This window comes from Haliotis rubra, unplaced genomic scaffold, assembly GCF_003918875.1.
Source record: "Haliotis rubra isolate DU_JTF1 unplaced genomic scaffold, ASM391887v1 Scf696, whole genome shotgun sequence".
Classification (NCBI taxonomy): Eukaryota; Metazoa; Mollusca; class Gastropoda; order Lepetellida; family Haliotidae; genus Haliotis; species Haliotis rubra.
In genome coordinates, this window is record NW_025767408.1 from 460,503 (window position 1) to 476,346 (window position 15,844).

At 41.7% G+C, this 15,844-nt stretch overlaps 1 protein-coding gene across 1 annotated transcript in view; it reads right to left on the bottom strand.

Moving 5' to 3' along the window:
- The window catches only part of LOC124258512 (hillarin-like), a 55,045-nt gene that overhangs the window by 11,160 nt on the left and 28,041 nt on the right, over positions 1–15,844 (bottom strand). The window contains exons 3-5 of the mRNA XM_046692583.1: positions 5,932–6,159; positions 2,045–2,293; positions 1,489–1,659 (exon numbers count right to left, since the gene is read on the bottom strand). Coding sequence (XP_046548539.1) covers positions 1,489–1,659; positions 2,045–2,293; positions 5,932–6,159 — 648 coding nt within the window. The remainder of the gene's footprint in view (positions 1–1,488; positions 1,660–2,044; positions 2,294–5,931; positions 6,160–15,844) is intronic.

The following is a 15,844-nucleotide window of genomic DNA, read 5'->3' on the forward strand; positions in this document are numbered from 1 at the left end:
ACACAGGCATGTTCCTAACAAATCTAGAAGCAGAATCGCTGTGAGGCCAGACCAGTTTTATTTCTTGTTTTATGGATCCGGTGGTTGTATTTTTTCAAGAATAAGAAAAAAAAAAAAATAATTTTCCTCGCTCAAAAATAAAATCCTCATGTTTTATTGGCCAAAAATGTAAACTTACAACAAATAATTTTTTGATTGTTTTTTGCCCCATATAAAATTCATAAATTGCCAAAAATAAAATACTTTTAGCATTTAAAAGGAAAATTATTTTGACTAGTGATTTTTATTTTTTATTTTTTCCCTCCTGCCTTTAGGTTTTCTGGGGACAAAAATCCGTAAAACAAGAAATAAAATTGGTCTGGCCTGAACTGGGATTGAAACCCTCAGGTTTGTGGCATTTCTAATGGACACAGCTGCACTGCAATGCAGGATGATTATAAGGTATATGTTTACTATACAGGGAAAGCCCACGACCAACAGCGAGTCTGTACACGCATGGTCCGTTCATCTTCTCCATCAGAACAAAGCGTCTTCAAATATTATGTCTCCCTTATACTTAGTGTAATCATGCAATCTCGTTTATAGGGAACATGTCAATAAGTCAAAAGTGACAACCGGGTTTCACCATAAACGTCATTATATAATCAATATGACAAACAGCTAAATGACTGTCGGTGTTAATTACACTGTCACACAGTCAATGATTTATCGGCAAAGACCATGAAGGTGTCATTGATCGGGAGAGACTGATCAGCTGGCTTGACAGGTGTATTCTTGGCCACTGTTGGCTATGGAAAGGCTATTGGCAAAGTGCTACAGTATAACATGTATGTGACAAGAGGGTTGATGGATGGGTCAGTCTGGTCGTAACCCCCGCCTTGTTGGTGATGGGTGCCGATAAACACGGTAGTACATTGAACCTGTGGCTTCATTCTCATTCTTAATCATGGACCTACTGTTTTCAGTGCAGTTGGATTGTGTTTCTGCAGTGGAGTGAGTGAGTAAGGTTTTACACTGCTTTTAGCAATATTCCAGCAATATCACAGCGGGGGACACCAGGAATGGGCTTCACACATTGTACCCATGTGGGGAATCGAACCTGGGTCTACAGCTTGATCGTCCGTTTGACCATTTCTGCAGTGGAAGAGATGATGATACACGAGTCCAACAAAACTTGCATGACATCTTATCCCCTGACTTATTAGACAGCAAGGACACATTTTCTCCCTCTAACTCTGAAGGTCAAACCTTAACCTCAAGGTCACAAACATGTTGTCATGGCTACCGTCACGTTGATATGACAGGTATACCTCAATGTCAACCTTGTGTTGTCAAGATCACTCGCATATTGTCAAGATCACCTATATCACTCAGCACTCTGTAAGTTGTACATCAATTTACTATGTTCTATTTTGGTGAGATTTCACCACATGCTGGGCACTGTAAAGCCATTATATTTGTCCCATGAGGGTGAGAGGTTCAACTCACCTCAATAACTTGCTCATCAATATCGCTGAAGACGCTGACGTCACTGTAGAGATTTCTCTTCCGACAGCGTGGTGGTTTAGGTGACGGTGGTTCGAAGACTGTTGGCGTCTGCAGCACCTCTATTATCTCTTCCACTGGTGGCTCAGACACCTGCCCTGTCGATTGCTCTGTCTGGAAACAACAACATGCTCATCAGCTGCTACAGTGATCAACTCGAGATTTTGTAAAGAAAGGAAGTTAAACAACAACAAAGGGTATTTTACAATTTTTAATGTTTGTGATTTTCTAAAATCCTGGAATTGAAAAGTTTTGGGAACTATTTAGAATCCTCTGTTCCACAGAGTGTCATCTAATTAATATCATGTGGATCCACAAGGGCATGAAAGGAACACGATGACCTTGTTTTTTACAGCTTTAATTTTGTCAATTTATTTATATAAACTAGCCATACAATTTAAAAAACCATGTAAACCAAATCATTAAACAGTTGAACTAGAACAGGATCCCTGTCCTCTGGTGCAACTACTCACAGACTTCCACGAAGGTCACCCCTCACCTGAACGTCATTCTGCAGCTCAACTGCCAGCTCCTTCTGCAGCTCCACTGCCAGCTCCTTCTTCATCTCCTCCTGTTTGGCTGCAAGAAGACTCAGCATCTGAACGCTCTGTCGCTTGACGAGGTCAGAGGTTGTACTCTGTTCCTTCTCCCTCATCCTCAAGGTCATTGTTTTCTTCTTCTTCTCCCTCTTCATTGACATCGTCTTCTGGAGGACGTTCTTTTCATTCTCAAACTGGACTGTCATCAGCTGTGACAAACAAAGGTTTCATATAGGTTGAGTCTGAGATGCAAGTTCTTTGACATTTACCACTCAGAGCTTATTAATCAAGCGTAAGAGTGAACTGGAATCAAGCCAATGACCAAGGAACATGACACCACCTAGGAACATAACATTACTAAGGAACATGACACCACAAAGGAACATGAGTGAGTGAGTGAGTGAGTGAGTGGGTGGGTATGGTTTTAGGCTGTTTTAGCAGTATTCCAGCAATATTATGGTGGGGAACACCAGAAATGGGCTTCACACATTGTGTCCATGTGGGAAATCGAACCCGAGTCTTCAGCGTGACGAGCCAACGCTTTAACCACTAGGCTATCCCACCGCCCCCTAAGGAATATGACATCACTAAGGAACATGACACCACTAGGGAATATGACACCACTAGAGAACATGACATCACTAGGGAACATGACACCACTAGGGAACATGACACCACTAAGGGAACATGACACCACTAAGGGAACATGACACCACTAAGGAACATGACACCACTAAGGAACATGACACCACTAGGGAACATGACACCACTAAGGAACATGACACCACTAGAGAACATGACACCACTAAGGAACATGACACCACTAGGGAACATGACACCACTAAGGAACATGACACCACTAAGGAACATGACACCACTAGGGAACATGACACCACTAGGGAACATGACACCACTAGGGAACATGACACCACTAGGGAACATGACACCACTAGGAAACATGACACCACTAGGGAACATGACACCACTAGAGAACATGACACCACTAAGGAACATGACACCACTAAGGAACATGACACCACTAAGGAACATGACACCACTAGGGAATATGACACCACTAGGGAATATGACACCACTAAGGAACACAATTCTAAATTTCCGTACCCAAGACAAATGGACCATTATAAGAGGCATTACCTTACAGCTAGATACTGCCAATACCACTCTAGCATCTTCAGATAAACGTCTACATTTACTGCCATATTCTTCAGTACACCTACTTAACTTGTTTGCTTCATTCCCTTATACGTATATATAAATACAATACAGATAAATATTACACCATATTGGTCAGAGCTGATAGGAGGTCACAAAACATATTAAAACAGTTTACCCTGAAAAACAAAAGACAATAACACTCCAGAAGTATTAGCTGTGAAGCAAGCCCATTAAATGAAGGCACCTTGAGTGGAAAGTCTGGACAAGTAAAACATGAGTCATATAAGCAGGGCTCAGACTCCAACAAATATATAACAGCCACGGACTGACATCCATGTCTCCTGCATCTAAATCCCTGTTTATGCCAAGCTGGGATGACTCATAACCCTGACTCTCTGAACTGACTATTTACCTGAAGACCTCAAGCCTTTTCAAAGTAAAAATTTGAGAAACGCAACTTGCTACATCTATGGACCACAATAATATGAGAGATGACAAATAAATTCCCAGCTGTGACTTTCCATAAACTTCCAAAGATTCAGTCCTAAAACACCTGTAGTCAGTCTAAAGTCATTGTTGTATTACCTTAAGCTACCAAAGTCTGATTAAATTGGTTTGAATTAGCAAAAGGGAGATCACTCTTAAATATTTTTAAAATTTGTCTCCCTTTGGTTGACTGCAAAACTGCAAATATCAGGATTTTCATGCCCATGGAACTATGTTTAAAAATAGAATAATAATCTAGATAATCCTAGCAAACCAAACATAAATCTTCTTAGAGCAAACTTGTTCATGAGGACCTGTCTGCGCTTAGTGTTTGTTGAATTAACATGTCTGCATTTGAAGATTTGCAATAATCTATTTCAAACTTGTGAGTTAAAATACTTAACATGCCTATTTCCTGTTATACTGAGGCCAACAAAGTCACCCTGGTGCATGTATAGAGTCACAGAGTGTTTGTGTATTCTGTTATCTGCATATTTTAAGGATCTGATTACCAAGTTGTAGTGACCTAAGAAATGGCTTCTGTAGCTATACCCTAAAGAAATCCGAAACAATGCCCATCGAACCAGTGTATAAAATAGTTTTGTAATATTGCCTGTCCAAGGACTGGCTGTCCAAAAACGTTACCAGTCCTGAACAAACACAGCCTGTCCAAAAACTAAAACAATAACAAAATAATAGATGAGACGAAGTTCAAACCAAGTTAAGTTTATTTTTTCAAATATTTCCTCCGACCAAAGGACGGCCATACTTATTTAATAGACCGTCCTTCACAAAAATACAGGGTCAAGGACGGTGGGACGGTATATGTTTTCTTCTCAATTCTTCTCCCTTGTGCTGAGAGTTTCAATTTCAAATGTAGTACCCTAAATTCAATATTCATTGAAGTACTGTGAGAAATTAATGAGGATCTTTGCGGTTTATGTTCAATTCAGGAAACAGTTTGACTAGTTTTTGACATAGAAGAAAGAGGCAAAAACAAGATGGCACTTTAGATGAAACATTCAAATCACAGATCTCCATATACACAAGATCACTGAACAACGAGAGCTCAAGACATTATTGGAAACATTTCACTCATGCTGTGTTTTACATAGACTAAGTGGTTTATTGCAGGTAAAGCCTGAAGGGAAGCAGTCAACATGATTTATGAATCATATGTATTATGGCTTTCTCCTTCCACAAACTTGATACAGCCCTTTGATCATTGTGATAAGAATTATTGGCTGCTGACAATCTGGGAATGTGTGGGTGTTGCACTATTTGAGGGTCAGGTGATATTCAAAACACACTTAACCTGTCAGATGAAGGTGACACAGCAACATCCCCAATACGGCAGACCTTGACACAGGGGAGTCACAAGTACTTGCTTGCGAGGAGTCATAAAATGTCAGATAACTATCTAAATGTTTTCAAAAAATTCTTTAAATCAAGTTTGCAGTCACGGAAGAAGCATGTTTACAGCCCTGATTGTTGAGGGTGACAATAATGCAGGAAATGATTGCATGTGAATACAGTGGTTATTAGCCTGATCTGAAGTCAAACCTACACAGGTACCACTGGCCGTATTCATTCAAGACTTGATCAAATGTGGTTAAGTCAGGAAATCTACCAGTAAATACATTTTGACATTGCTGGTAGCATTGCATGGCATGTGTTTTGAACATGCGATTCATGGCTGAAGTTTCAACAGACACCCCAACAGTTCATCAACATTGCCTTGCACGGGCAACAGAACTATCACTGGCCACACATCATAAAGGATTGGGTGTACAATGTACTTATAATAACATTACTAATTATTTTCACATACCATATATTACCGTGATTAATGATATTTTCACATTTATATCAAACAGTGATTAATGTCACTTTTACAGAACCATTTTTGGCAACATACCACCCACGTCACAGCGAGACCCACCAGAAGATGGTTTCCATAGTGTGTTGCAGTAACAGAATCAAACCAAGTTCTCTGACACAACCTGTGAATGATCCAACCATGATGCAAACACATTGCCTTCAGTTTATAATGTATTATATAGATATTCATTCTACCATTTGCTCTATATACTGTTGTTTTCAATTTCTCTAAGGAAGATATGTTTCAGTTGGAAGCTTCTCGGTGATCCTCCGCTAGTGAAATATTTGTTTTCCCTTCACTCACCTTCCTCTCATTATCCTTCAGTTTCTTCCTCTTCCCTTCCATCTGCTTGTCAAACTTTTCCGTCAAGTCCTTGAGGCGCACCTCCCATTCTTTGTTTATCTCCTCGGAGATCTTCTCTGATTCCTGTTTCCTCACAGACTGGAAGCCGCGGAACATCTCGTCCTCCTCCTTCCGCAACTTGGCCTCCAGCTCCTTCTGGGCATTGAACAGCTGCTCCCGCCGCTTGGCCTGGAACAAGAACAGGGACATTAGAAACAAGAACAGGGACATTAGGACATTAGGAACAAGAACAGGGATATTAGCAACAAGAACAGAGACGTGAGGAACAAGAACAGAGACGTGAGGAACAAAAACAGGGACATTAGGAACAAGAACAGGGACATTAGGAACAAGAACAGGGACATTAGGAACAAGATGAGGGACATTAGGAAAAAGAACAGGGCCAGTAGAAACAAGAACAGAGACATGAGGAACAGGAACATGAGCATTTAGAACAAAGCCAGAAACAAGTGGAACGAGAACAAGAACATTGGGAACAAAACATTAAACAGAAACAAGAACTGGTTTCTGCCACTTGGCCTACATAAAGAACCAATACAGAAAACAGTTGCTTTTAATATTTTGTGGGTTTTCAATAACTAAGTTAGCGAGAAGGGTTTCAGAGCTGGTGTGTCATGTAATGATGTTATGTGATCCAATGGAGTGGCTGACTGAACTGATGCAGTGTTGATCGCTATTCCACCTATATCACAACATGTCAGTTTAATTCAAGAGATACCCACAGTGATGCTTGAGTAAGATGTTTACGACGGGTATGTGTCTGGTGCTGGCTAACCAAGACACACAACTGGACAAAACTAAATATTAGTAAACCAAGGACTGGGAACACAACCATTTCTCCAGATCAAAGTAACACTATTCAACTCTCAGTGTCAGGGTTCAAGGAGCGGTCGGGTAACCTAGTGGTTAAAGCGTTTGCTTGTCATGCCCAAGGTGCGGGTTTGATTCCCCACATGGGTAAAATGGGTGAAGCCCATTTCTAGTGTCCCCCTGCCATGATGTTGCTGGAATATTGCCAAAAGCGGCGTAAAACCATACTCACTCACTCAGGGTTCAAAATTACCACAAGTGAACTCATCTGAGATGAGCAAAATTCCAGGATTTGTCACATTTACATATGGACTCACAGTTTTACCATTAGGTAGATGACACATGTACCTGGCTATGGGGACCCATCAGTTGTCTTAACTATCCAATAAACACAGCATTTAGGGCATCAACAAGCAGCATTTCCCCATTACCTTTCTGTAATAACAACTCTAATAAATTACTAGGGAGACACGTGTTTAGTGTGTTCCTCCCTTCCATGACTACCCTTATAATGGGTCAATAAAATACAAACATAGCCTTAAACACATTAGCTTGCAGGTGACTGTCATAATGACGGATAGGGTTCAGTTAAATGGCAAAAGCATGTTGTGAGGGAATTATCTCATGTGCCGTTTCACCATGGAAACTGGTCCTTCAAAGCAGCAATTAACATGACGTTTGTGTCAGCCAGAAGATGAGCCCATGGGCTTAGTACCAACTACTGTATTCCCAGCACAGATCCTCAACAACACCATTTATCATAGCTCAGAATAATTCCTTCCCTGGGAACCAGGGATCAGCTGGTGTCTGTTATGTCACACATAGGGCTTGTGTTTGCATGGAGACCAGGATTCAACAGGTGTAAATGTCCACATCATTTAAAGTCTGCTCAGATGTTACCTTCCAGGATATCAATCATGTTGTGTTTGAGCCGAGGTTGGATCATAAACATCACTGACAGGTACTTAACATGTTACAAAACTTGGTGTCAGACTGAACAGGCCAGATCTTAAAGCACAATAAAATACCATAATAGACTTCATTATATTACTACAATAATACCAGCAGTACAATGGTGTCCTGTAGACTTCATTGACACCTACAATAATACCAGCAGTACAATGGTGTTCGGTAGACTTCATTGACACCTACAATAATACCAGCAGTACAATGGTGTCCTGTAGACTTCATTGACACCTACGATAATACCAGCAGTACAATGGTGTCCTGTAGACTTCATTGACACCTACAATAATACCAGCAGTACAATGGTGTCCTGTAGACTTCATTGACACCTACAATAATACCAGCAGTACAATGGTGTTCTGTAGACTTCATTGACACCTACAATAATACCAGCAGTACAATGGTGTCCTGTAGACTTCATTGACACCTACAATAATACCAGCAGTACAATGGTGTCCTGTAGACTTCATTGACACCTACAATAATACCAGCAGTACAATGGTGGTGTCCTGTAGACTTCTGTAGATTGACACCTACGATAATACCAGCAGTACAATGGTGTCCTGTAGACTTCATTGACACCTACGATAATACCAGCAGTACAATGGTGTCCTGTAGACTTCATTGACACCTACAATAATACCAGCAGTACAATGGTGTCCTGTAGACTTCATTGACACCTACAATAATACCAGCAGTACAATGGTGTCCTGTAGACTTCATTGACACCTACGATAATACCAACAGTACAATGGTGTCCTGTAGACTTTATTGACACCTACAAGAATACCAGCAGTACAATGGCGTTCAGTAGGCTTCATTGACACCAACAATAATACCAGCAGTAAGACAGCCCTGTATACACCTACATTCATACCAAGAGAGTCCTGTAAGTGTACGCCCCCTTCACTAACATATCCATCATATTTGCAGCAGTTCGCAAAGCAAAGACATGGAAGCCAACTTGTTTGAACAAATGTGTGTGAAGTTCATCTCTGAATGGTCAGCCTGTATAGAGTAACCCACCAGGTAGTAGATTGGAAAACCAGTTTGTAGGTTATAAACACTAGATGCTTCCTGGACCTATAGCTGGATCACTTTACAAACCAGGACACAGACACCCTCTACACAAATGTAGGTCTCCTCAATGATTCTGTAAACAATGACAAGCAGTTGTTAGTGTTTGGCACCAGTCATTTGCTGATAAAATACCACCACTCGGAAACTTTGTCATCCAGCAAATATAATTTGTAACAGTAAATATACCTGACCAATGAAATGTTCCAAAACTTTCACCATGTGGGACAAAACTGGTTAAATGGTTATATCATATTACCTAGAAGTCTATACATTCAGTTGTTAGCATATATTTACACTTCCACCCAGAAAATGTTGAACAAAGACCTACACAAAAGAGGTGATTACAGGAGAATGTCGTTCTAAATTTCAGACACGGAAGAATGGCTATAATATTTCTGGTGTGAAATTTGATCAGTCACGATCCATCCCAAGATGGTGGGTGGGGACTGTCAACCCATCCTTTTGTCATGGTCACAGTCTGGTAATTGTCACCAACTTGACAGCCCTAGTATGTGTAAACCAAACCTACATACGCATTGTAAATATAACATAAGTTTTGTCAGACTATATTGCTTGCATTGTACATCACACTGTTTCAATTACCAACTTACACCTGAAGTGTAAGACTTGGTGTATTTCTATAGTAAACACAGTAAGCACAAGAGAGTGAACAGATTGAATAGTTGGAAAACCGTGTTGTAATGACACTTTAAGAAGTAACAGTACAATAACCGGTACTGCAAGTACAGCAAGATGTCTCACCACATGAGCCCTCTATTCACCACCTATATGATAACAATATTCTTTCCTATTTTTAATAATTCTTTCTTTTTCAAGGCATTGTTTGATTTAAAACCAGTGACTATACCCACAGATTCACAACATGTAGTCTTAGAACTCAATAGCAATCATTATTCAGATTCACCATTCTGTAAACACATTGGCTAATGATCTTCATATTTACTGATTTAAACTTTCACGTTTTAGAATATGGAATTCATACATATAATGAAAATTTAATTTACACCATAATAACTTGAAAATCTGACACACCAACATACCAAATTCCATTTTCAAAACATTCTTTTAACATTCATCACACCTTGAAGATTCATCTTTTCATTCAAACTTGTGGCATTCAGGCCCTGTATCTGTGAGTCTGTGTTGAACTGCCAACATCATCAGTTGAAATAAACTGATGGCCAAAAGAGAATTTACCTGTTCACTTTTCAGAAAATGCAAAAAAAGTGAAAAATGTGCCACTTTGGTAGCCAAAACAACATCGGCAATCAGGCTGCATAAAGGGTACGAACGGGATGTGAAACACACTGATAAAAAAGCGAAATGAATAAACACTTAAATGTCTTGACTGACACATGCACAGCTTGAGCCAACCCTGGGTATGATACAGACACGCCCAGATTTCTAGAACACTTGGTTCCACTCACAGTGCTGTAATGGAGGTTACAGAGAGGCAGGGCAGATATCAGACAGGGAAAGAACAGGAAGAACCAAGAAAGGTTCACAGAGTAATTGGCGGAATCAGAATGGATACCTGACAGTGTATCAAATGCATCTGGGCAATGTTGAGACACAGTACTGGGTGCTGATACAGCTAGCCTTTTGCGGCTGATCAGAAAATTTGGCATGAAATGCATGTGACCGTAAATATCTCTTCAATGACCCAAATCTCAAACTGTGCAGTGGATGTTTTGTCAGACAACCTAATCACATTGTAAATCACCGATTTTATGCATTTGTATTAAAGAACTGTGGCTATGGAACTGTCAACAAAATAAACAGCAGAAAGCAGACCGCTGCAGAGGGAGGGAGCCAATGACCTGTAACAGCGGTAGTGTTGGGTCATAAAGGTAAATGCACGTGCAGTTCATGATAGTTACCTGTGCACTGCAGATCATTCACATTGACTACTTCTAGCTTCACATGAAAGCTTATTCAGATGATTTACAATGTGATCATGACAAAACATCCACTTACAGTTTGAGACTGAGATGGGCCCAACATCAGTTACGGGTTTGCTTTCATAAAACCTTTGATGAAAGTGTACAAAAATTGTACTGTCAATAATTTATTCATTGGTCTAAAGGACATTTTGAAAGTCTGCTTTTTCCCTAACGAAATATCCGATATTGAATTCTTCGACTTGTTTTTCTTTTTGTGGGGAATAATATCTGCCTCGTTTGTTTCAATGACTCCCCTAACCGTCGAGGGAGATGTGATGGCTCCCCGCTTCATCTGTCGTCGCAAAAACACGGCCTCTGGTTCTGACTTCATCTGTCGTGACAAGCCTCTCAGACGTATACAATAGACGTATTATGGTTTTCCCCATCTTGCCCACAATCTTTACACTCAATCAAACACAGGTATCTCTCCCTGATAGCCCTAATATGTTTATATAGCCTCCACGGTCCCGTGAGTCAGAAGTAGTTTTGAGCACCGTGCATGACCACGGGTTCTTATGATTCAAAAGTCCATCGCTCACATTTGGAAACTGGCTGCGAGTGACTGAAGTCACGATCCGTGCGTGTGTTTGTGTGCTGGACCGACCACACAAGGCCCGTCGTTCAGCTAATAGACATAGCAAACTCGCCTCTTGTCAAAATACGCACTGCTCTGATCAACCGGCCGTGATCTTACCCAGCTTCGTTTCAAAGGCAATATTGTCGGCGTTGTAAATGAACCCGCCCCTAAATAGCATGCGTCATATTTTTTCACGAAGTCGACCGAGATTGGTATGCCGTCCACCCTATATAATTGATGAATAACACACCCCTAATTCACAGAGTGGACTAACCCGTCCAACCGATGTTATCTTCCTGTGGCACGCGAACCAAACCAACCGGTGCAGTATTTTGATTGTCCGGAAAACAATCACACCTGTTTCAAAAGTTTTCTAAATTGAAAATACTGATATTTGTTCTAGATACCTGGAGGATAAAGCTCATATCTTGCCTGGTTTCTTGTATAACCGGAAGTAATGTAATGTATTGCTGCACGAACAGGTAAACAAACACAGAAACTCGTTTTGGTCAGTAAACGAAAATAAGTGACCCCAATATATCACCACTATATTTTGTCCTGACCAAAAGCCGAGTTCCAGGGTAAAAATCTTCAAATAGTGCGACTAGTTAATGACCTGGGCCTAGATTTTCGAAGCTCTCTTAGCGCTAAGATAGTCGTAAGTTAATGTTAATGTATGGCGCTTACGACTATCTTAGCGCTAAGAGAGCTTCGAAAATCTAGGTCCTGTACCTTAATGCTTGTATGCTTGTTACTTTTGGTTATATCTTAAGTAAAACTGACAGATCTACCAAGGTCTCTTTGGCTTGGAGTGAGTGAGTGAGTGCGTGAATGAGTGAGTGAGCGAGCGACCTGGGTTAAAGTCACCCTTTTGTAACAGGTCGTGTGGGAGGAAAGTGCGAAATTGGTTGGTTGGTTGGTTGTTTAACGCCACACTCAGCAAGATTCCAGCTATATGACAACGGTTTGTAAATAGTCGAGTCTGGACCAGACAATCCAGTGAACAGCATGGGCATCGATCTATGCAATTGGGATACGATGACATGTGCCGACCAAGTCAGCGAGTTAGTCGCCTCGTACGACAAGCATGGGTTGCTGAAGACCAATTCTAACCCGGATCTGCATCAGTTGAAAGTGCGAAGTGATGCAGGCGTTCCACGTTTACCAATTTGATTAAACCCACGAGCTCATGTCACGACCAACGAAAACTCTAGAAATACAACCGGAATGAAGCAGGATCCGAACCCCCGTGCACGAGGAACGCAACTGAACACAGCGAAATGCGGCGCGTCAGTTGACTTGCACCAGGGCCCCGTTTCACAAAGATATCGTAGCGCTACGACTGTCGTAAGTCTATGTTACAGTATAGGTGATACGACAGTTGTAGCGCTACGATAGCTTTGTGAAACGGCTCTCCGCTGAAAACTCTGAAACTCTGCTGGCTTCCAGACAGCGGGATGTCAATCAATGTGGCCAGACTAGACGTAGATCTATGCTCCTGCTATCACCCACTGTATGTCGTGTGTCATTCCTCAGGTGCTGTAGGCCTGTGTCTCTCCGTGGTGGATAATCTCCCAGTCATCCACACTAGTCCTGAGAGCTACGAGCTTACGAGGATCAGGACGGCGATCTGGCTGTCTGTATGTCATCGTACCCTCAACTCCGCGGATCACTGCTCAGGCCACAGTTTCGTCTATACGAGGCTCAACGTCTATACACAGCCGTCACACACATGAATACTGCGGGTAAAAAACACTATTTCATGAAAACACATACATCAACAGAAGACGTCTTTATTGAATAGATCTACAATAGATCACACGGAACGGTGCATAATGTAGACGTGTATTATCATTCTATGCAGCTATGAGGCCCACTCCGAAAAGATGTGTCGTAAGCCGAACTCCCTGGCGTAATCGACACTCTACCCCAACAAAAGCATCACGCCCACGAGCTACAGCGCCTTTTCTGCGCAGTTATAGGTATGTAGACTTAACTCCTGGTGTGTGAAGGTCAGATTCCATCTCTCTCCAAAACATCCAGCTGCGACCTAAATGAAAGCTGTTCACCATTTTACTTAATGTGAGAAGAATTTGAGCAGCTATCTTTGATTTCACGGCACATATATACCCATCTCCTGATGAAAGGTATACCCATCAAGTTAAATATTCCATGATGCAGATCTTTTGTTCTGTATGGGCCGTACATGCTGGACTACACCCACCCACCCCTTGAAGCACAGATGGCTACCTCGCGAGACCAGTCACGGGTATAGAACCGACGCTTCCAGGTGATCTGCGACAGCACGTCTATGACTCAGAAACACTGACCATTAATTAATCATAGCCGGCTAATCATACCCCATGGCGTTTGTAATTCCTCCGGCGCTGAAGACGACTTTGACAACGTTGGTAATAAGACAGCTATATAAAATGTATGAGATTGTAATCAGCAGACTACAGGCGAACACCCGGTAGTCAGGAATCGTAACTTCGTCATAACATCTTTTTAAATAAAAGCGTATGATCTGTTAGATGTGTAATATACTGAAAACACACAACAAAATACAACATGTTGTTCCTCAAGTCATAATTTTGTCATGTTTTCGTTTCCAGCTTGTTTTTGTCCATGTACAAACATATACCTTGGTATAAAAGGGTACGCCATAACTACACATGGCATAATTGCACATGCCAAGAGTGAGTAGTTAAAGAAACTCTTTTATTTCGAATGAACAACAAATAATCAAAGCTGGTGGCCAGAAATTGACACCTTTAAAAAGATGTGATCACAGAGAGAGATGCTTGTTTGTTGAAGACGCATGTCGCTTTACGTGGCACGTCGCAAACCTGTCAGGTCAGCGCAGCCGGGATGCGACGTCACACGACGTCAGTCAGGTTTAGCGTTATGGAGACATGCATTTAGAGATGTGTACAACGTCTTCAGTACAACGTCTTCAGTACAACATGGAGGGTTAGCATTGGCTCGACACAAACTGGTTCCTTGGGAATCCTGTGCTCGAGCCTGACTGTTCGCGCTACATTAAAGCGCTTGTGCAGCATATCCATGAAACCAGGGCCTATATTTTCGAAGCTCTCTTAGCGCTAAGATAGTCGTAAGTTAATGTTAATGTATGATACTTACGACTATCTTAGCGCTAAGAGAGCTTCGAAAATATAGGCCGAGGACTCCAAACAAAGCGTTCGTAGCACTACGATATTCGTAAGCCTATAATAAACTATAGAGATACAATAGCTCGTAACTGTACGAACACTTTGTGGGTCGGGCCCAGCGGATGCTCGGCACATCTATATTATATCTGATAGGTTCCTCAAACATTCCCATCTCACGTCGAGCAGCAACCTCCGATATCTGTTTGATGATATCCTGTACTGGAGTATATATGTCTATATGCATTCACCAGCTCAGCGTGTATGGCAATACAACCTGCGGATAAATTTGATAATGCCCTGGAAGCGATCCTGGGATTAACTAATCGACCATGAGTTAATCCGTCCGCTAGCCTCCCACGATATAGAATACCGCTCCGCAGTCAATAAGTGTGTTCTCAATGACACTGTACCCACCTCAGCATGTTGTTAGAGCGGAGACCGTGCACACTATACACTGTTCATAGGCTTGATAACTCAACCTTTTTACTGATTATATAATCCTGCACGTCTCTTCGCGGCTTGACTTGTAATATAATATTAACCGTAAACAGGTGAATTTACCGTATCAAATGTAATCGATGTCCTTCATAGACACGCTCATGTATAACACGTGTTACAGTTGCTATAACAACCTGACAGGTGTCAGTGTCTGCTTCATTAGACCTTTGGCTGCAATGTTCTGGAATGAACAACACCCTCAGTGAAACCAACATTTACCACGACACACTGCAAGGTCACGTTCTATAACGCATCTGGACGTAGATATGGGTTGGTTGGTCGGTTTGTTGTTTAATGCCGCACATAGCAATATTCCAGCTATATGCAGTTAATCGAGTCTGGACCAGAAAATCCAGTGATCAACATCATGGACATCTATCTACGCAACTGGGATACGATGACAACCAAGTCAGCGAGCCTGACCACCCGATCCCGTTAGTCGCCTTTCACGACAAGCATGGGTTACTGAAGACCAATTCCGGTCCTCCCGGACCGTCACGGGTACGTAGATATGGGTGGCATGAGACATTTGGCGTTAAGATGGCTGGGACAGTTCCTAACGATGCTTTGTGATGCCGATGCTACAGGTGGTGATGAAGTGAGTGAACAAAGTTCGCGGACGCTGTGACCAGTATTTCAGATGCACCACAATGGGTGACCTTGATGTGCGGGAAACCAGAAGTGATGCAGGTGGCAGTGATGCAGGTCGCAGACATTTACCCTTTTGGTGAACCCACGTGATGACAAACATTAAAACATATTCAGGGCCAGGTATCGATAAAGAA